The following is a 27,637-nucleotide window of genomic DNA, read 5'->3' as shown; positions in this document are numbered from 1 at the left end:
GCACCAGTTGCTCTTCAGCGCTTAAAAAGCAGAAGTTCGCTCCTTCAGATGATTTTATCGCCGGATGCCAGATTGGACCTGGCCAAGGAGATGATGACAATATAAAATGCAGACTCTGTGCAACGTGTTCTGGAAGCACGTCCACATTACGATGCAGAATTTGCAGTTTCATATAAAACAGGGGTCAGATCAAAGCGGGGCCGAGAATTTCACTGGGGTATGCTGATCGCTTTCTGAGTGTAAATTCTCCTGGCACTTGTCAATAAACTTGTGAGCGTTGGAACATCACTTTTGATCTTGAGAGTCTTCATTCTCCATACAACGAACACGCAGGACTCAGGTGTGGTAAAGAGTTCCAGTCCAACAATATTATAATAATATAATTGTTATATATTATCTACTAGAGACAGATTATATCTGTCCAGTATAATTTATTTAACTTTAATCCTGGATATATGGAGATATATGGAGTGCGTTATTAGTATCATGACATTCTGGATCATTGACTTCTGTTACAAATCTGCTAAAAAGTTTTAGGGGTGTGCCATATCATATTATATGCAATAATAAAATGTAATTTAATTTTGTAGTAGTGTATGCTTTATTTTTTTATTCAGTGTTTTGTCATATAGCCAACAGTACGGTTATCGTCAAAATACCATGAAATATTGTTGTGGTATTATTTTAGGGCCATACCACCCACCCCTACTTGTAAGGTTTAGTTTGGCCATAGAGGGTTAACTTCACTAACGTTAATCTAGGTAACTAGGTTAAATAGTTAGCTATGCTAGTTAGCTAACTATCTAACAACGCCATGGTGGTGGTAGTGCTATACAGCCCCAACACAACAGTAAACCAGTGAACAGAAGCTGTATCAGACAGATATATACCCTGAATCTGTTTTATTATCTAAATTAAAAGCCCTGTTCCCTACCTAGCCACAGTTAGCCCGCAGTTAGCCCCGCTAGCTCCTGCTGCTGCTGCTGTTATTTAGTTAGCGTTAGCTGGGTTAGCTCTACCTGATTTCCCGCTGATTTGATTCGCTCCACACTTCGCGCAGGATAAACTGGATATATCGAAATACCCCCCGGGACCGCAGTCCGCCGGCTGAGAGAAAGATATAGAGAACTGCTCGCAGAAAAACGGGTTAAACTGCAATAATATGAGGAAAAAGCAGAGGAAAATAAGCGGTGATTGTAGCGTCCCCGTCGCCATGGTGCAGAACAAAAAGCCCCGCCCCTTCCGGCGATAAACACTCCTTTCCTCTCCCAGTTAGTTCAGTTATACAGCTCTGGAAAGAGATAAGAGAGCACTTAAAAATTATGAGTTTCTTTGATTTTACCAAATTAAAAACCTCTGGAATATAATTAAGAGAAATATGGATGATCACAAGCCATCAAACCAAGCTGAACTGCTTGAATTTTTGCACCAGGAGTAAAGGCATAAAGTTATCCAAAAGCAGTGTGTAAGACTGGTGGAGGAGAACATGCCAAGATGCATTAAAACAAGGGTTTTTACTCCAAATATTGATTTCTGAACTCTTAAAACTTTATGAACATGAACTTGTTTTTTTTTTTGCATTATTTGAGGTCTGAAAGCTCTGCATCTTTTTTTTTATTTCAGCCATTTCATTTTTTTTTTTTTTTTTTTTTTGCCAAAAAAGCTCTAAGCTCTAAATGACAATACTTTTATTTGGAATTTGTGATAAATGTTGTCCGTAGTTTAGAGAATAAAACAACAATGTTCATTTTACTCAAACATTTACCTATAAATAGCAAAATCAAAGAAACTGATTCAAAAAGTAAAGTGGTCTGTTATATTTTTTCCAGTGCTGTATGTTCCAGTGATGGAAAAATATAAGGATGCTATTTTCTGTCCTCAATCTCTGTTTAGTCCTTAATATATAAATGAAACCTAATGAACTGAAATATGCATTTTTTTTTTCATTCATTGTATTTTTTTTTAATATTTGATATTAACTGTATTTTTATACCACAAACCATCCCTAAATAGTAAAATAAACTATTGCGTTGCATTTATTTTTTATTTATTTTTTTGCTGTAACTTTTGGTAGGACAGTAACGCAATTTCAATTCACTGTATGTCCTGTACATATACTGTTCTGACAATAAAACTACTTGACTTGACTATGCAGGACTCAATAAACAGAATATACTCCCTCTTTTTCCCTCCAGGCCATAAGACTCTAAGTACAGCAAACTAAAAACTCTGTGACACTTTTTCATTCTGGCCACTATGGTCATTCCAATGGACATTGTTATGTCTTCTTGTCCTTCCAGGACTTCTCTTTGGGTGTTCTTGGACGGTTGTCTTTCTTGAAATAATACTCAGTGCACACTGCCTTCTTAATCGGAACAAAATATTTTGTTTCAATCAGAAGCAAAGTGTGGGAGAGAGCTTGTCAATTCTCGGTGTCCCAGTTCTCTCTCTCTCTCCCAGTCTTGTGTTTTGAACAGCTTATATACTCTTTCACAGTCACTTATATGGTACTCTGCATACCTAAAGAATTCCAACCACCCTATTTACAGCTTCACCATATATATAGAAATGACCTTTTGAGAAGCGGTACGTTGTTTACCTGAAACCACATGTGACATTCCAACATGTATAGAATTCTCAGAAATAGTTCAGCTGGACACATGAACCCATCTGGGCTAAAGGCTAGAAGGGACAAACATGCATAGTACAGAATACAATCAACATATCCCCATCTCTGTGAACACACCTTCTGATATGCCCTGTTATATTATTTTTTTATAGTTTTATCCCTTTTCTGTACTAATAGTTTATTTATTGCCCACTGTTTACATCTCTACAAATTTGCACTGCTAAATTTAATCTGGGTATAACACATCTGCGTTCTTGCACTGTTTGTATGGCTGACATCAGTTTTCACATCAACTGGTTTTCATTGTTGTTTTACTGTTTTTAACTGCACTACCTCCATCATTACACACAAACTAAATAAGACTCTACTTGTTGTATTATTATCTGTATTATTATAGCTTATCCTTCTTTTGTAGCTTCTGAGTACTGTATATCTGCTATTGGATGTGTACTGAATTTCGCTCTGGGATCAATAAAGCATCTATCTAAAATAGAAAATATATCAAATATACAGAATAAACTAAAAATGCATATACTAAATATACAGGGATATACAATAGTGAATATACAGAATAGAAAATATACTAAATATACAGTAATATACGAAAATAAATATACAAAATAAACTAAAAATGCATATACTAAATATACAGTGATATACAATAGTAAATATACCGAATAAAAAATATACTAAATATACAGTAATATACGAAAATAAATATACAGAATAAACTAAAAATGCATATACTAAATATAGAGTGATATACAATAGTAAATATACAGAATAGAAAATATACTAAATATACAGTAATACACGAAAATAAATATACAGAATAAAATAGAAAATATCCTAATTATGCAGAATAAACTTAAAAATATACTAAATATACAGTAATTTACAAAACGAAAAGCGCATAATAAAATAGAAAATAAACTACATTTTAAGAAATATGATATTATTATTATTAGTAGTAGTAGTATTAGTATTATTCACACAGTAATATTAACTCTGTTTCTTTAAAAGTTCGTAAAGTTTATTCACAGTTCCATTGGCTCTCCAGACACTGTTCGCCCCGCCCCCTGCAAAGCCTCCTCCCCGCCTATTGGCTGTGCACACTTCCTGCCGCTCCGCCCCTTTAAAAGTTGTGTGGAGAGAGCGCGCTGCCTCTGTCTGAAGCACGAGGCGTTAGGTTGAGGCTGAGCTCGCTGTGAGGCTTGTGAAGCTTGTGAAGTGAATAAACGCGGGTGTTTGGAGCGCGGTTTAAGAGTAGTGTCCGTTTTTTCAGGAGAACTGAGAGGTGAGTGGGGTGTGGAGGAGCTGGCAGTGAACCGTTTTTCCTGTTTCTGTGTTTCAGAGCTGCTGGTTCTTCTTCTGCTGCGGAACAAAGTAGGGGGGCAGGAGGCTCGTGGGGGCTGCGGTTCAGCTACACGGGGCTGTACCGCGCTGTGTGGCGGATTAAACTGCGCCCGATGCGGTTTCTGGGTTGAAATTCTCCTCAAGCTGTGTATTCTTTTGTGTTTTGTATCTCTCAGCAGTGTCACGTGTTCGACGAGGCAGTTTCCCGCCATCATGGTGATAGTGCGGCGTTTGCTGGGCCTCAGTGCCGATGCAGGCTCTGAGGACATTCGCGCCTTCTTCCACGGCCTACACATTCTTGAGGGTGGAGTTCACATCATTGGTGGCAAGAGAGGAGAGGCTTTTATTATTTTTACCACAGAGGAAGATGGACAGCTGGCCATGGAGCGCTCTGGGGAGATTCTCAAGGGATCATCGGTAACCCTTGAGGTTAGCAGCATAGCTGACTTGAAACATAAAATTGAGTTACGCTTAAAAAAGCAAAGAAGCTCAGGAGTGGAAAACAAGAAGTCTGATGCAGAGAGGAAGAAGGAAAAAATGGAGAAAGAGGCGGAGGAGAAGAAGAAAGCAGAGTATAAAAGAAGAAAGCTGGAGTTGGAAAAGAAGGCATTGGATCCAAGGCCAGCACCAGAACCGCAGCCATCAAAGTCACCAACAGACTTGGGCACAGCTCTACTACTGGGCCTAGTGGCTGCTATTCAAGGATTACAGTCAAACCATAACAACAACATCATTATCAACAACAGTAGCAGCAGCAGCAACAACAACCAAGAAAGCCAAGCCCAGTCTCTGCCAGTCAGTTCTCACCCATTACCTGCTTTACCTGAGCCATACCATTCTAAAAACCATACAAATCAAAGAACAGACCATCATACGTACAACAACAATAAAAAGAAAAACTACAACCACAGCTACAAACTGCAGGAAAGCATTCCACAGCCAGTGAGAAAAGTGCATATTGAAGAAGAAAAAGAAGCAACAGCAGCAGCACCTGAGAGAGGTAAGGCCAAGACCAACTGCAACGAGCCTGGATATCTTCGTCTTTATGGGCTTCCCAACAACGTGACCCTACAAGATGTCCGCACTTTCCTCCAAGGCCTCTCTGTGCTGGATTTCATACCAAATGTCTTCCTAGGCCGCGACCAGTGCTGCCTAATAAAGGTGGCTACTTTGAAACAAGCTGAAGAGGGCCTAAAGTACAGCCACATGAGCTACATGGACTCCTATGTGGAGGTAAGAACGGCCTATGAAAGGATGTGGAGCTACGCTTTAGAGCTGGATGATGAACATGGCCCCTGTTCCACCACATCCTCAGAACTGGACCACCGCCTCTCTCCAGACAGACATTCGTCCTGGACGCCGCCACTTAAGCGACGTTCAGAAGACAGGTCGCTTTCAGGATCTCCAAAGCGGCAGCGCTTTGACTCTCAGCCCCCTGGACAAGTGCACTGCGTTATGGTAAGGAACCTTTCTCCAAAAACTACCAAAACCGAGATAAAGGAGCTATTTGGCTGTGTTCACATCCCAAACAAGAAGATCATCCATCTGCAAAACTGCTGGGGACAGCGAACGTCCACAGCTTTCATCATGTTTACGCACCCAGAGGATTACGCCGCAGCCATGAACATGGATGGTACACATTATGGCTCAAAAGTGCTAGATGTATCATCCATCACAATGGAAAAAATGAGGGACATAATGTACAAAGAAAGACATAAAAAGGCTCAGAGACCAGCGTATCACAGAGAACAAGACTGGTCTGAGCGTACCTGTATCTATGCTCGGAACTTCCCAGCTGATGTTCGGAGAGGGGAGGTGAGAGACTTTTTCTGTCTGTACCAGATTGACGAAAAAGATGTTACACTCCTCAAGGATGAGAAGGGAAACAGTATCGGGGAGGCGGTAATCAAGTTCATGTCTGAAGAGGCTGCCAAAGAAGCTTGCAGTCTGCATGGAAACATCTTTTTGGGACAAAAAATTATGCTTACCTGTGTTTCACCACAGCAGATGAAGACTATTCTGCAGGAACCACATTAAACCAAGAGCTCTGAGAACATTCCAAGGAGAAGGACTGTCAAAATGTGCCTGGACGAATAAACTGTCAACTGTACATATAAAAGACTTGCAAGTACTACAGCACTTGTCTTAAAGTGTTAAACTATTTACATTTAAATGTAAATGCACATTTGCATGAGAAACACAGTCGTACAGTCTTAATTCAAAAGCCTGGTGTTTTTCCTTGCCCAAATTAACAGTGGTCACTATAAAGGTTTTGATTTCACAACTGTGTTTCTCCTGTCTAAAACATGTTACATGTTTAATGTTCTAAAAAAAGTTTTTTTATTAGTAATGTGTAATAAAAATGTGAAATGCGCATTGAGATGCAATCAAGTGGAATTATTTTCATGGTTGCAGTGTGTGTGCACACACTCATGCCAAATGGTATGGCTGTGTCTGAAACTGGAAATTGCTTAGTTGACTTTATAACCTGCCAGCTCAATACTAGATATTAGTGTTTACTGTCATTAGTATTTTCACCTAATAAAAAAAGTACATTGATTACCAAACTATAAATTCAGATGTTATTGAGTGCCTTACTGCATCTGAATCCTATCCATGTTTAAGTTTCAGATACAGCCTTTAAATAATTCCACATCTGTATGTTTGCTCATCAAAAACGAGGTATATGAGAAAACAGCTGCCAAATCTTCATGTGTGGACAGATACTGACGTTTTGTTTGTGTTGGTCTGGACTATTCCAGGACATATTGTTGTTGCCTAAAGACAAACTTGTTTTCTAGTATAGTCGTTTGTACTAGAAACTTTACAAAAGAAGAAAAATAACATTGATTTATGGAAGACAGTATAAAATGTACTGTAAAAATAACTGCATTTTGGAGCATTCCTTATGATTTAGTTTTCACACATTATAAATTACAACTGGAGAGACATGTTTTTATTTAGTCAGCAACAAAATATGTTTGTAAAGTGTTGAGATGGATGTAAAGATTCTAAAGTGACTTGTTAGTACAAGTAGTAGTAATTTCTACACTCAAGCAAAAATGTTCTATATAGCACTAAACTACACATAATACGCATTGATGCTGGATGCCAAATGCCCTACGCTTGTGTTACTGTTTTTCTGCTATGAACACACCTGATCCAACTTATTAGCTCATTAACAGCCCGTTTTAGACTGAAGGATGCGTGTTAAAGCATTAAAACATGCAGGGCAGTTTTATATAGAACCATTTTGGTTGTTACTGAGTCAAACTTCCTTTAACAGGGCTCTCACTTTTTAGTTAAGCATTTTCCAGGACATACAGCAGTTTAAGACAAGGTAGATTTGTTTGTTTTTTTGACAAGTGTAACATAACACTAAAATAAAGGTTATTTAAAAGTTAGGTGAGCTTATCTGAACTTTAAATCCTGCTTTAAAGTGATGGATTTTGTTCTTGCTGGAAGTCAGGGAAAAGTTAATATAACTGAATCTCAGTGTACATTCTACACATAGTTTATGTACAGATAACAAAGGGGTCATTTGGAATCTTAAGTAATGATTTTGAAGATATATATTTTGATTCCAGTCATAAATAAATGTGTTCATGTCACACACCTTTGTCTTAAAAGCTCCTGTTTCACTTCCTGTTATGTCAAACATATGAGCGAAATTAACCACAGCGTTGGCTTATTTGCATTACAAGAACCAAACAGACTGAGGGTGAGATTAAGAGTTTGAGGTGATCTTTATTGTTTTAATTAAAATGTTTAACTTCACACAGCATGTTCTGACTCTGTTCCAGTGTAAAGTCAAGACAACAGAAGATTACAGTTTAAAGAGTTTATTGGGATTGCTGTAGAAAATGTATTGAACACCAAACAAATACACTGTAACCTCTAAGGATTAATTAAACTCTGTCTTGCAACAACACCCTGATTGAATGGTATTTTGTCCAGAAAAGTAACCAGAAAAGCTTAATTCAGAAAGGGGTAGCAGTAAATTTGGTCCTAAAAATTATAAAACAAATTAAAACATTTGTACTAAAAAGTAGAAAGAGGAAGATCAGCTGTAGGGGTGAGGAGGGGGGTACATGCAGGAATTGACAAACAGGTGGGATGTCACTGAAGCTGCTTAGTTGTAGTATCTTGAAGAGCCTGCAGAGGGAACAGAAAAGAGCACATTTAAAAAAATGGCAGGATATATACACAACAGTGGATTAAAAACACAGAACACCCTGTTTTACACTTCAAACATGTCCTATTTGAGGTAGCGTGAAAGACATTAAAAAGGAATACTTTTAGCTGGTCCTGAATTCCTTAATTTTTTTACATTTATCAACTTTTTACTTTTGTTCAATTACCAAGTGATATAACTAACTGTACATGCCATTGACTGTACGTTGGATGTGTGAGAGATATGGCACTGTTTCATAAGTAGTATTTCCTTGTACATCTGTTCTGAACAAATAAAGGCTGCTAACATTCTGTATGAGAGTCCAGTTTCTTTACTGCACCCTATAATCTGATTTCTGTCCTTGAAGAGCAGGGTTTCTTAACGCTGGTCCTGTACATTTTAGAGTAGGGTTGCAACGGTATGAGATTTTCACGGTATGATAACCGTCTCAGAAAATACCGCGGTATCACGGTTATCACGGTATCACAGTTTGTTACATATATTATTAAACTGACCCTTAAAGAAATTACAACAAAGGTTTTTTGTTCAATTAACTATTTATTGTAGAAACCTGGAACAACTATATAGATAATGTCTCCTTAAAAAAAATAAACTGTACACCATTAGGTGAAGGAAACCAGGTTTTTCCACTACTCTTAAGGTCATTAAGGGTGTATATAATTATATATATATATATATAATTATATATATATATATATATATATATATATATATATATATATATATATATATATATATATATATATATATATATATACACTGCTCAAAAAAATAAAGGGAACACTCAAATAACACATCCTAGATCTGAATGAATGAAATATTCTCATTGAATACTTTGTTCTGTACAAAGTTGAATGTGCTGACAACAAAATCACACAAAAATCATCAATGGAAATCAAATTTATTAACCAATGGAGGCCTGGATTTGGAGCCACACACAAAATTAAAGTGAAAAAACACTACAGGCTGATCCAACTTTAATGTAATGTCCTTAAAACAAGTAAAAATGAGGCTCAGTATTGTGTGTGGCCTACACGTGCCTGTATGACCTCCCTACAACGCCTGGGTATGCTCCTGATGAGGTGGCGGATGGTCTCCTGAGGGATCTCCTCCCAGACCTGGACTAAAGCATCCGCCAACTCCTGGACAGTCTGTGGTGCAACGTGACGTTGGTGGATGGAGCGAGACATGATGTCCCAGATGTGCTCAATCGGATTCAGGTCTGGGGAACGGGCGGGCCAGTCCATAGCTTCAATGCCTTCATCTTGCAGGAACTGCTGACACACTCCAGCCACATGAGGTCTAGCATTGTCCTGCATTAGGAGGAACCCAGGGCCAACCGCACCAGCATATGGTCTCACAAGGGGTCTGAGGATCTCATCTCGGTACCTAATGGCAGTCAGGCTACCTCTGGTGAGCACATGGAGGGCTGTGCGGCCCTCCAAAGAAATGCCACCCCACACCATTACTGACCCACTGCCAAACCGGTCATGCTGAAGGATGTTGCAGGCAGCAGACCGCTCTCCACGGCGTCTCCAGACTCTGTCACGTCTGTCAAGTGCTCAGTGTGAACCTGCTTTCATCTGTGAAGAGCACAAGGCGCCAGTGGCGAATTTGCCAATCCTGGTGTTCTCTGGCAAATGCCAAGCGTCCTGCACGGTGTTGGGCTGTGAGCACAACCCCCATCTGTGGACGTCGGGCCCTCATACCATCCTTATGGAGTCGGTTTCTAACCGTTTGTGCAGACACATGCACATTTGTGGCCTGCTGGAGGTCATTTTGCAGGGCTCTGGCAGTGCTCCTCCTGTTCCTTCTTGCACAAAGGCGGAGGTAGCGGTCCTGCTGCTGGGTTGTTGCCCTCCTACGGCCTCCTCCATGTCTCCTGGTGTACTGGCCTGTCCCCTGGTAGCGCCTCCAGCCTCTGGACACTACGCTGACAGACACAGCAAACCTTCTTGCCACAGCTTGCATTGATGTGCCATCCTGGATGAGCTGCACTACCTGAGCCACTTGTGTGGGTTGTAGAGTCCGTCTCATGCTACCACGAGTGTGAAAGCACCACCAACATTCAAAACTGACCAAAACATCAGCCAGACAAGCATAGGTTCTGAGAAGTGGTCTGTGGTCCCCACCTGCAGAACCACTCCTTTATTGAGTGTGTCTTGCTAATTGCCAATAATTTCCACCTGTTGTCTATTCCATTTGCACAACAGCAGGTGAAATTGATTGTCAATCAGTGTTGCTTCCTAAGTGGACAGTTTAATTTCACAGAAGTTTGATTTACTTGGAGTTATATTGTGTTATTTGAGTGTTCCCTTTATTTTTTTGAGCAGTGTATATACACACACACACACACGTGTCACACATTACATGTCCTCTAAGAAGTAAAGATCCTGTGTTTAAACTATTCAGTACAATTATTTAAGTTTAAATTATTTAATATCTGATAAACTGAGCCTGGGTCAGTGTCTGATCAACAACTGTTGTAAACGTCCGTTTTACTGCCAAGTTGGTATATAACCAGATAGAGGGGATTTATTTCTGAGTCTGGTTTTAACACATGAAAAACAGGCACGTCAGAATTTGAAAATTAACGCATGTAAATGAATGGCGTCTTTCACATCCAGTCCGGCGAGCACCTTTACACGGACACGTGAATCCGTCGTAGCACGCACTTCATGCCTGTACCTGCGTGCCCAAATTTCGGATAACTCAGCGCTTTTGCGGGCGCTTACCGCATGGGTTGTGCACGACTACAAAGAGGTTTTATTTAGGTTCAGATTAAAATTATAAACTAAACACATACTTTGCGCTGCACGGCGGGGTGGTGTTCTTGGAGATGGGAGAACAGGTTTGACGTATGTCCACCTTTAGCTGTGACTTTACGGCCACATTGATTATAAATTGGATAACCATCCTCGGGTGCGTTCGGCGGGTCTCTGAAATAGTCCCACACTGCTGATTTTAGTTTAGCCTTTTTTTAGGCGGACGGAGATTTGTTTATTCTGATGCACTTTCTGCTGTTCTCACCGCTGTGTGCTGAGTAGCTGAAGCGGAGCAGAGTTGCGCATGCGCGGGTGAGTTTCTCCGCTGGCTTGCGTTTTACCGGTAATAAGCAAACACACACGGTATGATAACCGTGCATTTTAATACCATGGTATACCGTGAAACCGGTTACCGCTGCAACCCTATTTTAGAGCTTTTCCAGCTCGCAGCTCACCAGACAACTAATCAGCTCAATACCAAGCTCTTGGAGGCGGGAACTTGATCAGTGTTCCAGCTTTGGTTTGTGTGAAGATGTTTATTGTTGGTGCTATATGAAGCTGGCATATATCACGGTAGTAAAGTGTGCATGATCAGTTAATGCTCGACTGTAAAAGGATTTTGGCAGGTTTCAAAATGTGGGAAACCCTTGCCCCTTAACAGAGAGGAGTACATTAACTTTGTACAGCAGGTTTATTGTGGATCCTAGGCTATATGACCATGTCGGACCTCTATTTTCAATGCAGGCTTTCAGTCATCTACTTTCACTGTGGTTAACATTGTGTTAATGCACTGAAACCACTGAAATGTGAAGGAAAATAAAATAAAGCTGGCAACTATACTGAAGTGATGTAACTGTTCAGTCAGTCAACTAGTTTAGGGGTCACATCCTGAAAAACCTGAAACTAAGAATCCACAATAATAACTAAAAATCCTTTATACCCAAAAGTGTGGAACCAAGACTATTTTAAATTTGCAAATGAACAGAAAGCGCTGATAAGTCGTGTTGCTGACTACCAGACAGTTATACAGTGGAACAGGATAAGCATGTGGGACTATTTACCTGACATGCCTCCAGAGTATCGGTCATTTGAACTGAGAGGCATACGTGAAGAGTAGTTCATGCTGCCAAGGGAGCTTGATAAGCCAGAACTGGGACCCTAGAAAACATTGACCACATATTAAGAGGAAGTCAAAAGAATTGTGCGATGAAGTGATCTACATACTACACATTATCAAATACATTACATTTCAGTATCAAAAATAGTGAGAAAATACACAAATAGAGCTTCAACAGTTAAACTAGTCGAATCAAAGAAATATCCTCACTCCACTAAAACTGTGCAATGTCTTTGTTGGGATTATTACCGAGGAGATGCTTCGAAGGCGGTATTCCATCAAGACATCTGTAAGCTTCTGTGTGACCTTCAGCACAATCTGAGCATCATCTTCATTCTCAATACGAAAGGTGTCCTAAAAACATACAGAAACAAATAAATTCAAAATCTCAACATTACCTGTTAAACTGCTTTATGAAAATCTTCTTTAAAAAAAAAAAAATGTATGCAAATGTTTAAAAAAATAAAATTAAAAACATCCATACCAGGCATCTGAGAAGTGCTGCAAGGGTGCTGCTAGACTCTGGGCCTTTAGGTCCACCTCCCATCATTCTTTCTCTGTCCAGGGAGATGTCACCAGGGTAAGGCCTGCCCATGCCCTCATTGCGTGGGCCCCCTCCAAAGTCATCTGATCCCATACGCATGGGTCCACTGTTGGGGAAACGCTGCATGTTGTCTGGGCTGCCCATAAACCTGTCAGGTCCCGGCCCTGAATCATACCGACCAGAGCCTGACAGTCCCCTATTCATGGGACTATCACCCAGACCTCCGTGCATGCCCGGGGAGAAATCTGACATCATTCCACCCCGAGGAGGATACTCCCCCGGGAATGTGGGATCTGGAAAACCACCATCAAATGGGCCACCTGAAAAAGACAGACACAATGTTCAAATATTATGAACGTGTAGTTTTTTCCAGGTTCTTTTTTTCACAAAACAGATCTTAGCAAGCTCTGTATCTGACCCATATCTGATATGTGCTCACAGAACTGCAAACTAACCTGAATGAAGACCTCTAGGAGGAGGGCCAAGGAGACCTGCAACACCTGGTCCCCCGATATTTGGATGTGCACTCTCTGATAAAATTAAATAGAAAATACATATATAATTTTAAATCATAGCAGGGTTACAAAGTTATGTGCATTAATAGGCAATGTGATATTAAAACACATATCACTAATAGCCCTTGTCCAGGAACGGGAGGAAAGACTTACTCATGTTCTGAAACGCTGGTACATCAGCAGGTTCCTTAATAACTACCTAAAGAAAACACATAATTGTGCATTAAAAAAATGAAGCAATTTCTGCCAGTCAACAGGTTCCTGCGCTCACATTACAAGCCAAATTTCTGTTCACTTTATTTTACATAAGTAACCTCATTTTTTCCTAATGCAAGTATATCTATTGCTGAAAATGTGATGCATGAATGCAAAAAAAACTTTATCCTTCCACTGGCTCTTCCACTTTTTACAGCTGTTCCCCCTCATTTTTTCCCCCCATACAGTTTGACACCTGTCTGCATGTTAATCATTTTCCATTTTTTGAGTTTTGAGGGTCTTACCCTGAGTTGGCCTCTGCCACTTTCTTTCTCCACCTCAGCAGCAGTTGTTTTGACAGACTTTCTGATGGCAGGGTCTTTAGTCGCAGCCTCCTCTGTATGAGGCATTTTGTCTGGATGAGTCTTTTTCTGGTGTGGACAAAGGAAAGACAGACAATCATGAAAAAACACCTTCAATAGTACTTCTGAAGGACTTAAGTCACCATGTCTAGAACATTTTCAAGATAAATCAGTAAAGGGTGGAGGACAAAAAACAGAAGTATATGACCTCATATGCTTTGTAATGCATGTCCTCCTTGGAATAGACAAACAAGCCAAAAATAATGAAGCATATTTTTCTGCTAAGAGTCTGGCAAACTGACAAAAGTACAGAATCCACTGCAAAAGGAATAGCCTTTTCTTATAAATCCAATAAACTCTAGAATCCTTCAGATCCCTTATGAGCCTCAATTTTCAATCTAGGTTGAACATTATTTAAAGGGACACACACATTATCCAAGCAGTAAACAAGCTAAACTCTGCAAATCCTGGGGTTTATGGGCATAAGGAATTATAGAAAACTAAAATGCTCCTGCTGTCACTCAGGATTTGGGATTCAAGCAGATGGATGCCAGTGTTTCAGGTTACTATCATGTTAGGTCCTTATAATTAAATTAGCTTGAGCCACTATCCACAGCCTAATAATCTTTTCACATTCTCTGACCGAATAAATCTGTACAGAACTTTTCAGATATATTCCTTTTTTCTCAGTAAACCTTAAATCTTTAAGCAGTTTTCGACCTAGAACAGGATGGGTCCCCCATTATGAGTTTTGGTTCTTCCCAGGGTTTCTCCCTGGGAATATAGCCATGTCACTGTGGCCTTCAGCTTGTTTTTATGTTATGTGTGTTGTTGATCTATTGTCTTATTATAGACAAATATTATTATTATTATTATTATTTTTACAGCTCCCTAAATATTTTGTACTTACAATGTATCTAAAGCAATGCTTCCATCCAATGATATGAGCAGCCATTTCATTCTGCAGACGCTGGACCTTGCACAGTTTGCACTGGTAATGAGGAGGAACTGACTTGGTGGGGCTGCGAAACTCCCATACGTACTGCAAGCCTATAAACGAGCACAGAAATATTTATACAATGACATACAGCTCTGGGAAAAAGTAAGAGATTAATGATGTTTTTCCTTGTTTTTTTCCAAATTGAAAATCTCTGGAATATAATCAAGAGAAAGATGGATGATCACAAGATATGAAACCAAGCTGAACTGCTTGAATTTTTGCACCAGAAGTGGCATAACGTTATCCAAAAACAGTGTGTAAGACTGAAGGAGAACATACCAGAACACATTAAAACTGATTTCCTCCAAATATTGATTTCTGATTGTTTTTTTTTAAATATTTAATTCAACTTTATGAACTTGTTGTCTTTGCATTATTTGAGGTCTGAAAGCTCTGCATCTTTGTTATTTCAGACATCTCTCAATTTCTGCGAATAAATGCTCGAAATGACAATCTTTTTATTTGGAATTTGGGAAAAATGTCTGTAGTTCAAAGAATAAAACAATGTTTTTTTTACTCAAACATATACCTATAAATGGTGAAATCAGATAACTGATTCAAAAACTGAAGTGGTTTTCAGAGCTGTATTTTTAAAAGTAAAAGCATAACTAAAACATTACTTACCAATAACCGGCTCAGTGATCGTTTTCAGACGTTTGGTCATGGCGGGAAGAGTCTGAATTGCTCCATTTCTGGTGAACACTGACAAGACAAACATGTTAAGAATCTCAAATATAAAGGCAATAAAGAACCATTATTTGCCTCCCAACAAATCTGCTGCATCTTCATCTTATACCCATTAGAGCAAATATGTGCACACAGGATTATTAACCAGAGAGAATAAATCTGGTTAAACAAGTGAGCCACATCTTGAATTTGAAAACTGAACAACATGTAAAAACTCAACAATCCAGTTCAAAATCAGACCCCCGCAGCTGCTAATGACCCCTGATGGATTCCACTGGCAAAGGCAATGATTTAGGTCCAATCATGCCACAAAAAGAGGTTCCTAAGGTCCTTGGCTCTCCTGAAAATTATTATGGCCATCATTAATGAACACAGTTAGGTCAACTGACCACAGTTAAGTTCAATTCACTGTATGTGAAGAACACTCATTCTGTTGCCAGGCTGTATGAAGGCACAGAGAAAGTGGTCAACAAGGCGCTTGATATTCCAGCAAGCACATATTCCAACTTTAATCCAATCTGCAGTATAGTTACTGCAATACGGTGCCCAAACATAGAATTAGGGTCATCACCATTTTCCCTTTGTTGGCGATAAGAGTTAGTTCTGTTCCAACCTCAAGGTTTGGCAACCAGCTTCTGTTTTCTGAACACTACATAGACTAAACAATACAATTTGATAGCCAAAGCCAGATATGTATAGGAATAGTTCCCCAATTCAGCCAGCTCCAGAACATATCCCTCAAGGTAAGCTTTTATATTATATATATAAAAAAAGATTTACTAATTGGCAAAGAACATAACATTCTTAGCAAAAAAACAAACAAAAACAAGCCCAAACCCAATAGGGCACTTGACAAAAGACTGAAATGGTTGAAACAGGATGTTGCGTTGAAGTTTCTAATGTTGTTCAGAGTGCATTATTCTTAACAGCAGCCTTTTATCTATATATTTTTCTATTATATAGATAAATAAAGTACACAACACAAGTGTTCAATGTCCTCACAGCTACCTGAGCTGTGACAATGTATTAGAAATGCGCTTTGAAAAAGCTAAGAAGCTCTGAATGACCTCAGTGTTGGCACATGGTGAAGACATCACCAAGGCCAGGAGGCGCTGAAGGTCAGAGAACAGAACTTGTTGCTAAAGTCAGGACTTACCTATATCACCACTGTGGAATTGCTGCTTTTTCTATCATAGATGACAAGAAAAACCGTCGGAAAGAGAGAAATAAAGAGGAGTTAGAGATAGAATATAGCATGTGAGCTGGGGAACAAATGCCCTACGCTCCTATAACCCATCCTCCTCTTTAACACTCTCCATTAGCAGAGGTGAAGACAATCCTCTAGACTAGAATGTATGTTTAAGCCACCCAAGGGCCTCTTCAAACCAGATACTCTCCCAGCTTGTCACAGACGCACACTGGAAGAAAAGTAATGTATCTCTTCCCCAATACTGTACACAGCATGGGGCTGAGTTAATCAGACATAACATTGATACAAGACAAAACAAAAGATACACAGCAGGCATTAAACTGCACCACTTTATAGTTGTGCAGTGCTGATGCATTGGTGTTGATGGCAAATAACATACAAAATGTTAATATGCTTTACATTTTCTTAAATAAGCTACTATACACATACATACTCTGAAAACAGTGTTAAAGTTTAAAATTCTTCCAACTTTGGCAACAATCGTATTCAGTTGAACTTTAAAATGAAGCACAATACTCCATCTTTGTCCAAACAAATAACCAAGGTGTACTGTTAAGCATGTGTAAACAAAGCCAACAGTGAGATTTAACGGTACTTGCAATACAAACAAGATATAACCTCAGACTACGAAGAAATTAATACTTTTGAATGTTTATGTGATGAGAAGTTGGATGATGAGGTCAACCTGCCCAATAACATGGGCAATGTAATGTTAAAAAAAAAGTACCCACAACAGGTAGAAACAATATTGACTATCTTAAGAACATACATTATAAATGCATGTTACATGTCAATATATCTGTGGAGTCCCTAATAAATTGCATTGATTCATGCATTCAGATACTCAAAGTGAGATACTTCAAGAACAGAACTCTCTGGAGCACCATGCCTAATGCCAGGCATGGGCTAGAGGAGAGCAAAAAGCCCCTTAGCATTAAGAGCTCTGGAGCAGTGGAGTCATCTGGAACGATGTTGCTTCAATTAATCCTTTTTGGAAGAGTTGGAGTTGGAGAGTTGGGGATGAGGTGGGGCGGCAATCATCCACCACCCAGACCTCACTAGGGCTCTGTTGCTCAATCAAACCATCATCAAAACTGCATTGTTCCAAAATCTAGTATCTGGACAGTAAAGACACCCAAAAACCGACAACATTTACATATTTTTTTATGTAGCAATAATCCAAAATGACAATTTTTATTTACTCACTAGCAATTATGATGCCATGTAAGGGGCCATGTCAATAATAGGGATGCAACTAAAACAATGGCCTCCATCTCTTTTTCCTTGTGAGTAAGGCCCCTGTTCCTAGCTTTCTCTATTGGGTTTAAAGCAAGAGATACAGCTGAACGTTGGATATAAACACCCAGAACTGAAATTCTGATATCAGTAAACAAATAGTTAAGCCTCTATTGAGTTTCTAACTCCAGCATTTTGTGTAATCAGTACAAATTATTCGTTCAACTCAATATTCAGCACTGTTCTGTCCGTCTAGCTTTTCGTACAATCTGCAGCACTGTTCTGTCAAGCTTTTCATATTCACTGTATTCTTATTTTCTGTGTGTTCCTGGACTATATTAATCTAATTCTTTTGCATTCCTGGACGCCTACATTTAATTCAGGATAAATAAAATATTTTTAAAAGGGAGCTGGTAACAGAGCATTTCATTACAGAGAGTGTTAAAAATCTTGTTTAATTGAAGGATATGCATACATTAATACGTAATTTAAATACTATCACTGTATTGGGCATGAAATAGTTGCATTTTAATAGCAGAATCTGCCACTGCTGATGCATTTTGTCTGCATCTAAAAATAAGATATGTTGGGACATAATATTTTAGCCATATCACACAACTCAAAGGCGGTGGCTTCTAACGTTACATTGTTGGTATTGATATCGAAATTGTAGCTATAGCGAAATTATAAAATGTAAAGTTATCATGATACTGATTTTGCCATATTTGCCGAGTCTTAAGTTTTTTTAAATACTTCTACTAACGAGCACTTATAAGATCATGAAATAAATTGCTGAAAATAAATAAAGCAAATTTACAGTATTAACTAAATAACTAAGCTAAAGCTAACTAATACGTTAGCTAGGTTATCTATGTCGCACTACTAAACAATAGGCAGCAGTTAGCATTAGCTCACCTTCATCCCGAAGTTCTTTTTCTTCTGAGGGTTCGGTTGACCTTCCATTCTTTCAGAGATCCTGAAGTGTAAAAGTCACGTTTTATATAATTTATTTAAAACAATACACATATATTAAACCCATTTTATAATAATAAATCTAAACGGTCAAACTGCATCTGCAAAACACAGCTAGCTAACACCGGCTTCACAAACCAGGCCTATTACTGAATATCAGCTAAAAAGCTACTCAGCTACTTTGGGGTAAAATATTAGCAATTGAACTATTGGAAATAATAATCTTGCTAATGTTTTCCATGTAGATAATTTGAACAAATTAAGAAAACTAGACTTTACCTAGCTATATAAACCTGACCCTATTAGCCACTCCTTGCTATCCCAACACTAACACTAAGCTAAGCTAGGCTATGCTAAACTACCGCTGGCTTTATATCGTCAGAGGATTTACTAAAGCTACCCATTACCGTTCCTGTATAAAAACTGCTATTTAACACAAATTCAGCTGTCAGAAAGTACTAAGCGCCGTTCATTTACCAGTAGGAGAGGTAATACTGTACTTTACCTGTTTTTATCTGAGCTGAACAACAAAGCGAGCTAATTTTCCAGATGGATAAAAACAGCTTCACCGCTTTCACTAACCTCAGCTCCGCTAATATAAAACCAGACGACCAGAGCCGCCAGGCGGACGAACCCGATACCTGCCACTTTCAAAATACAAGTCTCCTTCTTTTCAGAATCTTTATTTTAACAGAAGACAAGATAAATAATCCTTTATTAGTCGCACAAAGGGAATATATACATATATATATATATATATATATATATATATATATATATATATATATATATATATATATATATATATATATATATATATATATGTATATATTCCCTTTAATTTCTTTTTATTCCTATATATATATATATATATATATATATATATATATATATATATATATATATATATATATATATATAGGAATAATATGGAGAATATTTACATCTCTGTATTGCTCATTATGAGATACACTACTGGTCGAAAGTTTTAGAACATTTATTTATTTATTTATTTATTTATTTATTTATTTTGCCCCCGCTGTACTTTATTGTTTATTCATTCATTTGTTTAATTAATATGTACATATATACATTTAATATAACCATAATTGGTTCAAAATATTTCCTTTAAGGAACACAAAAAAGTAATTAGTAGTAGTATTGTAAAATGAATAAAATAGCGGCAAATGTTTTAAAACACAAAATTAATTGGTTAACAGCTGACAACTGGTAAGGAGCAATAGAAATAATTTTGGAAATGGATTTAAAAAATGTCAATTGACAAAGTTTTTGTCTGTAGTAAAGCAATGCTGGAAAAGATGGCGTTACTGCACAACTCTACTGCAGCATTTACACACTATTCACACTTTCAGCATAACAACTAGATAAAGACAGAGTACAGACAGTAGTACAGAGAACTCTAAACGTAGGGAAGAAGGATTTGCGATGCCTCTTCTTCAGACAATATAAATGAAGCAAAAAAAATAATAAAAAGAATCTTATTTTCAAATTATTGTTATTTTATTATATTCCTTTTTTATTGCTTTTTCATTTTATATTTTGAATGTTGTTCTCTGGCTAACTGATTCCTTTTCTTCTTTTTAATTTAATCAATTTAATACACTAGCATTATTTCTATGCTGTGTACACTATCGTGTGTTTTGTATAACATAACTATAACTGTATATTGTTTTCAATAAATTCAAAAAGAGTTAGTTATATAAGTGAGGACTCTTATTTTGAAACGTCTCATTCAAACTAGACGAAAAATATGCCTTTACGTTAGCTAGTTATATTTTTGTAATGTTCGTTTTTATATGTGGCTTTTGGTAAGGATGTGCCACAAGTATATTCAGTACATTAAAGATGTTATAATAATTATTACTGTAAAATAAAGTACTTCACTACATAATATTATACACAGGCACATGTGCGACGCATCCAGCAGCCTGTGTTCATGAAGGACCCCAAATGAACAATCGCCCATAGAAACACATTTTGATTATTTTGGTGAAAATAATTTAAAATAAAGCTGATCTGATTCGTTTCTGCTCTGAGAGCTAAAGCGCCGGACTGTGTGAGTATTTCAGATTTAGACTGGTGAAGATCTGATCAGCCTGGCTCTGTTTGTTTGTGGAGAATGATGGTTTTGTTTGCAGGATATTAAAACTCTATAATTGTAATTATACAGGAGATTATTTGGTTCACCAGTAAACCTGTATGTAATATCACTATATAGATTAGATAGTTCTGAAGCCACAAAATCCATCGGACACTTATTTTTTGTTGTGTATTTTTTTCTTTTTGATGACCCTTTATTTGACCACAAGGAGAGATTTATAGTGAGTTTAATTTTAATTTTTAGACAAATAAAAAAAAACAATTTAAATAAGATAAACCCTTAAAAAATGTGTTTATTCAGTCATATATAATTAAATAGACTTATTGACAAATTTTCGACTAATAAATAAAATAAAATAAAAAAGATATAGATAATTTAAAGCTTTTCAGTTTTATATGAATCCATTTTCATTTTTGTTTGTTTTTATGTTCAGGTTTGTTTTTTGTTTGTGTTGTTTCTTTGCATTTTTGTAGTGATGGTTGTTTGAACTTTGTTTGTGACATATTCTGTGTTTTGGATTGTATGCTGTGCAAAAAAAATCTATTTTGTACTCCTGAGAACGAAAAAAAAAAAAACGTTTAATGAGATAGAATGTTACTATATAGCTAAGACGTGCACACTCTGAATGCTCCTCAAGCTTTTATTATGTGCAGACTGTTAGGGCAGCACAATGTATCATTTGAGCGTTGTAAGCACAATATGGGCAGGAGCAATAATCACTTCACTGGACAGGCATTGTCATTTAAGCCAACTTTAGCTAAACATTAAAACCTTTAGCTGCTTGATACAAAAGGAAAATTTGCACTTTGTTTTATTTATGTTGTCACAATATCAAATGAATGATTTTCGATACCTATGATTCGATACCTGCCTAAATATCTCACTACTGAAACGATACCACGGCCAAAAACTGAGACATTAGAAATTAATGATAAATAGAAGATCAAACATGGAACAAAAATTATTTGTATTTTTAATAATAACAATAAGAAAAACAATAAGAGATTAAAAATGCAATGTATGGGGTATTCTACCGTTGTTAATGACAAAGTATTGGGATACTTTCTAGTATAGACATACTGTGTAATGGGAAATGGGGGTTAATTAGCTCACTTATACAGTTTACACTAATGTGGTCTGTGTCTCCAGAAGTGTCCAAACACAACAGATGGCCAAAATAATCACTACAAAAATAAAAATTAGTTGCAGCCTTATTAAGATCTCAGAAATACTGAGTTCATTATTAATATCATGTTTTGTTGCATCATTTAATTCTATGAAAATCTTTCTTCTAACCTCTTTACCATTTTCTTAAAGTTATAATGTTGCCTTACATTAAATTGAACAAAATTAACATTGTTTTATTTGTGTTTATATGCCTTATTTGCAATTTACATCCTGATATATGCAATAAAAATATGTACCTGAAAATAAATGTGCAGTTTCTTTTTTTATCTATTCACCACAACAGAAAAATGACCAAGAAGAGGAAAAGGCAGGACGATTTTCATAAAGTCAAACTAAAAGTAGGCAAGAAGAAGCCCAAGGCTGAAAATGCAACCGACACCAACTTCAGATCAAAGAGCATCCATTTACCGGAGCAGCTGACTCGTGACGCCAGTGGACCCACCACTCACCGGCAGCTTGGCATTAAGGTTTATTTCTTTATTTATTTATATTTTTTAAAGCCTCCTTTTTTCCATTGCTGTCTTTCTCCCCTCCCTCGTTTTCTAGGTATCTTCTAGCTACAACATCTAGCTAACAACAGATAGATTAGTCAACATTTAGCTAACATAAATCTGAGTAGAGAACATCTAGCTAACATCAGATAGTAGTTAACATCTGATATAGTCTTTAATATCTAGCTAACATCAACTGGAGTAGTTAGCATATAGCTAAATATCAGCTAGCTCACATCAACTAGAGAAAACATCTAGCTGACATCAGAAAGGGAGTTAACATGTAGTTAACATTAGATAACATTTTAGGTAATGTGATCTTGAGGTTACTATCTACAGTAGCTAACATTAGATGTAGCCTTTAACATCTAGTTAACATTAACTAGAGAAACCCTCTAGCTAAACTAAGACAGGGTAGTTATTTAGCAGCCTGCACCTGCAGAGTATCCTGTCCTGTGAGTAGGCAACATCTAGCTATAATGTTTGATGTCAGATGTAGTTAACATCTAACTAAACTTAACAAGAGTTGTTAATATCTAGCTAATGTTAGACACAGTAGTTAACCTCTAGCTAAAAACAGTCTAGCTAACATTAGATGGGCGGGGTGAACTAGAACTGGTATGCATTTCTCTCATACCGCCATACCACTAGAGGGGCGCTGTGGAGCGCCGTGCGGAACAGAACCGTCAGAGAAGAGAGTCAAACGCTGGTCTAGCTCCTTCCTGCAGGGAAATCAGAAAACCTCCTGCTGCCGTTTCTACTGTATGAGTGTTTTTATCCCAGTAAAATAGAGCAGTAACTACAGCCCTTTTAATTATATTAATACTGTAGCTTGAAGGATGATTTGAATGTATTTGTTAACTGGAGCAAAGAAGGGAATTGTAGCTTATTTAAATACTGAAACATTAAGTATTTTAGGTTGTTGTTTATAGTGTTTATGAAAATATATTTTTTAAATATTTAATTTTGTAAAGGGCGTCGTGTTAAATTTGTTAGCGTATCTATTTTTAAAGTCTATTGTTTACATTCTTTAGCTATTTTTCTGATAATAAAGTCTGGTTTCTTCATATATTGTGTAATTTTGTGGGACAAAGTAAACCCAGTACTAATCAAAGGCTTAAAGTCTTTTTTTTAGATTATATGTACTCCTAACAGTACAGTAACTCACAAACCTATATTAAAGCTCAGTCATGCAAAAAAAAATATATATATAAAAATTCCGTGATATGCATTTTTGGCCATACTGCCCAACACTAGGTAACAAACAGCTAGCTAACATTAGTTTTATTTCTGTTTTTAAGGACCTTCTCTCTCAGCTGCACCACTACAACAGTAATGTGAAGCAGGGGGCTCTGGTTGGTTTGCGAGAGCTGCTGTCGGCGCACCCCTCTCTGGTGGAGCAGCACGCCTCTGTGGTGCTGACCGAGGTGGCTGCACTCTTCACTGATAAAGACGGAACGGTGCGGACAGCGGCAGTGCGGCTCCTGCGCTTCATGGCTCAGTGCATTCCCGCTGAGCGGGTCGCCCCTTTCTTCCCCCTCCTCAGTGCTCACCTCACCTGCGCCATGACCCACATCTCACAGGGTATCCAGGAGGACGCTCTGCGGGTGCTGGACGTGCTGCTGGAGCACTACCCCGCCCTGCTGTCCCAGAGGCACACAAAGCTTCTGACCAACTTCTTGGAGCTCATCTCACAGAGGAGACTGGGCAAGACTGCGGGGGACAGGACAGTTAAAGGCAGCTACGCCCTGTCCATCACCACCAACCGCTCGCTGACAGCCCAGCAGTGGAGACTTACTGTCCTTCTCAGGTACTAAAATACAATTATAGTCCACAGAATCAGTCTGACATTTGTACAATTCTGTTTACGTATATTTTGTAGAGGTGCATTGACTAAACATCCACAGTGCAGGCTAGAAAAAGTAAGTAAACCCTTTGGAATGACTCGAATGTCTACAGTGATTGCTAATATTATTATCTAAAAGACAATTCTAAACAAAAACAATCTAACTAATCTAATAACACACAAGTTGTTATATTGTCTATGTCTTTTATTGACAGAGATTTTGGTTATCTAAACCCTTACTGGAGTAGTTATATTTCTGTCGACTTTTCCCATTTTCACCCAATTATCTGTACTTTCTACTCCAACTAAGCTTCTTTAATATATTTGCATTGTACTAAAATTCATTCATTTTTAATTGACATATATGCAGCTGAAACAGGGAGCCTAGTGCTTCCCAAATTGATCAACATTAACATTTTAATGTAACATTATAGTTATTATGACTTTTAGAAAAATGTTTATGCATCGGCCTAAGGTTCCATCCTTAATGGCATTTTTTCCCCTTAGAACACTTTTACTTTTATATTTTAAGTAGTTTTGAATCCAGTACTTTTACTTGAGTAAAAAGCTTGGGTTGACACTTCAACTTCTACAGAAGTATTAAAAACTCTAGTATCTATACTTCTTCCTACAGAGTAATGAATGTCAATACTTTTGACATCTTTGATTATTAAGCACATTGATTAAACATCCTCATTGCAATCTACTCAAGTAAGTAAACCCTTTGGATTTACATACATTTCTGCATTGATTTTTAATACATTGTGGCCGGATCGTTATCCAGTGTGTGCATCTAATTACACATTTTTTTATTTGAATAGTAGAACTTGTTGTTTGTTATTAGGTAAGTTATATTGTGTGTGTCTAAAAGATGTGGGTAATGATCTGACCACATTTAATTAGTAATCAATGCAGAAATTTAGACACTTTCAGTGGGTTTATCTGTAGCTTTATGCATTTCTATATAGAATATTGTGGAGTCGTAATGAGTACCATATTTTTCAGACTATAAGGCGCATTTAAATCCTTCAGTTTTCTCAAAAATCGGCAGTGTGCCTTATAGTCCGGTGAACCTTATGTATAAATCCTACCAGTCAGGTTGTAAGGAGCAGTAAAGCCACTCCGCTAAAGTGCAGAGTTATACAAGAGTTTCAGTTTAGTTCTTCAACACGAGACTGGAGCAGTATTAGCATTATCCGCTAACCGCGCTAGCTCTTTCGTCATTCAGAAGTGAGTATTAGTAGCCTGTAGCCTGCTCCTAACCCTGTCTAGCATTACCCACTAACCGTGTTAAGCTCTTGCTCTTTGACTGTTCAGAGGAGAGTATATCGAACTGTAGCCTGTTGGGCAGCATTTACTAGTGCTAGATGTGGCTAGCACTAGTGGTTAGCTGCTAATGCTACTGCTAATGATAATGCTGCTGCAACCAAGCCTTAGTGAAAATCTGGAAATCTAAGCTTACTGTAAATAAACTGAAGCACTTTATTCACCCGAAAAAAAACGGTTTTCAGAAGAGACATTCAGCACACATTCGATTTAAAAAGACACGTAAATCTGCTGACTTAGTCGTAGTTCTGCTTGTGTAGCACATGGATGTACACTTTACACTGCAATGTGTGTGTGTTTGTGTGTGTTCAGGTTAGGCCGCTTTCTACAGGCAGTAGTGGAGGAAAGGCCCACAGAAGATGGTGTGGCATGTGGAGGTGGAGTTGGGATGTGGAGTGAAGAGAAAGGTGTGGTGACGCCTGTGGAAGTCAGCTGGGAGGAGCAGATATTCAGCAAAGGAGGAATCCGGGTGTTTGAGAACTCTGGAGTCAATCCCACACCACACTCCACCTATCGGCTGAGGTATACTTAGTTTTTAGTGTAATCTTGGTTACTTCACAAGCTTGATGTTTTTAATACTGTAAAATGTAAGGAGATATTGGTTATATTTCTTTGTTCAGTGTTGAATCTTCGTCCGTCATGTTCAGTCCTAATTGTCTTATCTGTTTACAGGCCGGATTCTGAGCCCAGGACTAGTGTGAGTGAGGATCTGTGCTCAGCAGAGACGGTGCAGGGCTTTGCAGAGACTCTGGTGCCGCTGCTTTTGGAGGTGTGGGTGGAGGCCATGGGTGGGGACAGCAGAACGCAGTCCGACAGCGGTCACCTGCTTTCAGAAGAGGCCATGGCACTCATGTTCCAGATCCTTACAATACTACAGCTTCTGCGGAGGCTCGTACCGCATAGAGACCAGCAGGATTTGCTGGTACGTAGATGCACCCATTATCACCACAAACAAGTGTTCCTCTGTGAGTTAAAGGAATAGTTTGGCAACAAATCTGATTAACATGACCAATTACTGGCCCCAGACACAGTTACTTTTACTATTACTATACTTTTTTATTTTTATTTAGAACAGAAAATACGAGTCTTTTGTTGCTCACAAAGAGTGGGGTTAGATATTTACCAGTCAAATTTCAAGAACATGTGTTTCAAACCATTCAAGATCTTCATTTGTCACATGCAGACAAATCAAAATAGACAACTTCAGAAGCGCAATGTAAAGAATTACAAATACTTCATTACCTTACTTAAGTAGCATTGTTGGTTATCTATACTTTACTGTTATACTATTTTTCTTTCTTACTTTTTACTTATACTCCTTACGTTTTCATTCAATTATCTGAACTTTGTTAAACATTTAAAAAATAGCCTCGTTACTATTTCACTAAAAATTGTTTTCATTTCGGCTTCTCGTCATTAAAAAAAAAAAAAAAAAAAAAAAATTATCTTGATAAATTTCTTTATCCAGATAGAGTGAATTTGATTGTGGTTGGATGAGAAGTATAAACATATACCATTCTGACACCCTATTGGTTTGTACAATCTATCACACCTGCACATATCACGCCCACTCCAGCAAGAACATAGCAGACGTATGTAGCTGAGTATGAAGATGATTTGTGGAACACACTCAAGAAAACTCAGGCCAAATGTCCCAACTAAGCTTCTTTAATATATTTACATTGTACTAAAATACATTTATTTACAATGAACACATGTCAAAATACCTCAAGTATTTTTAAACCCTAATATCTGTTCTTCTACCTGAGTAATCAATGTGAATACGTCTTTGACATTTTTACAGTAACTGCATAGTTTAATGATGATAATGATACGACTTGTTTTTACACACATGAATGTTTGATTTTCTCAAATCTATTA

The 27,637-nt window shown here is 37.8% G+C and overlaps 4 protein-coding genes across 5 annotated transcripts in view; 2 read left to right on the top strand and 2 right to left on the bottom strand.

Moving 5' to 3' along the window:
- Window positions 1-1,239, bottom strand: part of tmem67 (transmembrane protein 67) — a 28,048-nt gene extending 26,809 nt beyond the window's left edge. Inside the window, exon 1 of the mRNA XM_007229446.4 lies at window positions 1,020-1,239. Coding sequence (XP_007229508.2) covers window positions 1,020-1,215 — 196 coding nt within the window. The 5' untranslated portion in view covers window positions 1,216-1,239. The remainder of the gene's footprint in view (window positions 1-1,019) is intronic.
- Window positions 1,240-3,773: 2,534 nt separating this feature from the next.
- Window positions 3,774-8,472, top strand: rbm12ba (RNA binding motif protein 12Ba). Its single transcript, XM_007229447.4, has 2 exons — window positions 3,774-3,926; window positions 4,162-8,472. The coding sequence occupies exon 2, from the start codon at window positions 4,199-4,201 to the stop codon at window positions 6,020-6,022; it is 1,824 nt and encodes a 607-aa protein (XP_007229509.3). The 5' UTR covers window positions 3,774-3,926; window positions 4,162-4,198; the 3' UTR covers window positions 6,023-8,472.
- On the bottom strand, window positions 7,713-19,389 carry si:ch211-197h24.6 (uncharacterized). The gene is made up of 12 exons (XM_022679523.2): window positions 19,289-19,389; window positions 18,727-18,787; window positions 16,522-16,552; window positions 15,303-15,380; window positions 14,589-14,728; window positions 13,622-13,747; window positions 13,275-13,320; window positions 13,062-13,136; window positions 12,547-12,926; window positions 12,312-12,416; window positions 12,007-12,103; window positions 7,713-8,140 (listed from the first exon to the last, which is right to left on the bottom strand). Exons 2-12 carry the CDS (start codon window positions 18,772-18,774, stop codon window positions 8,118-8,120), a joined length of 1,149 nt encoding a protein of 382 aa, XP_022535244.1. The 5' UTR covers window positions 18,775-18,787; window positions 19,289-19,389; the 3' UTR covers window positions 7,713-8,117.
- Window positions 19,390-20,712: 1,323 nt separating this feature from the next.
- Window positions 20,713-27,637, top strand: part of tex10 (testis expressed 10) — a 39,566-nt gene continuing 32,641 nt past the window's right edge. For both annotated transcript variants that reach the window (XM_022679541.2, XM_022679537.2), the window contains exons 1-5: window positions 20,713-20,860; window positions 22,377-22,560; window positions 23,886-24,394; window positions 26,069-26,278; window positions 26,429-26,678. In XM_022679541.2, coding sequence (XP_022535262.2) covers window positions 22,381-22,560; window positions 23,886-24,394; window positions 26,069-26,278; window positions 26,429-26,678 — 1,149 coding nt within the window. In that variant the 5' untranslated portion in view covers window positions 20,713-20,860; window positions 22,377-22,380. The remainder of the gene's footprint in view (window positions 20,861-22,376; window positions 22,561-23,885; window positions 24,395-26,068; window positions 26,279-26,428; window positions 26,679-27,637) is intronic.

The sequence above is a fragment of the Astyanax mexicanus genome, chromosome 1 (assembly GCF_023375975.1).
Source record: "Astyanax mexicanus isolate ESR-SI-001 chromosome 1, AstMex3_surface, whole genome shotgun sequence".
NCBI classification, from domain to species: domain Eukaryota; kingdom Metazoa; phylum Chordata; class Actinopteri; order Characiformes; family Acestrorhamphidae; genus Astyanax; species Astyanax mexicanus.
The sequence above is the reverse complement of the archived record's forward strand: the minus strand, read 5'-3'. Positions and strand labels throughout refer to the sequence as shown.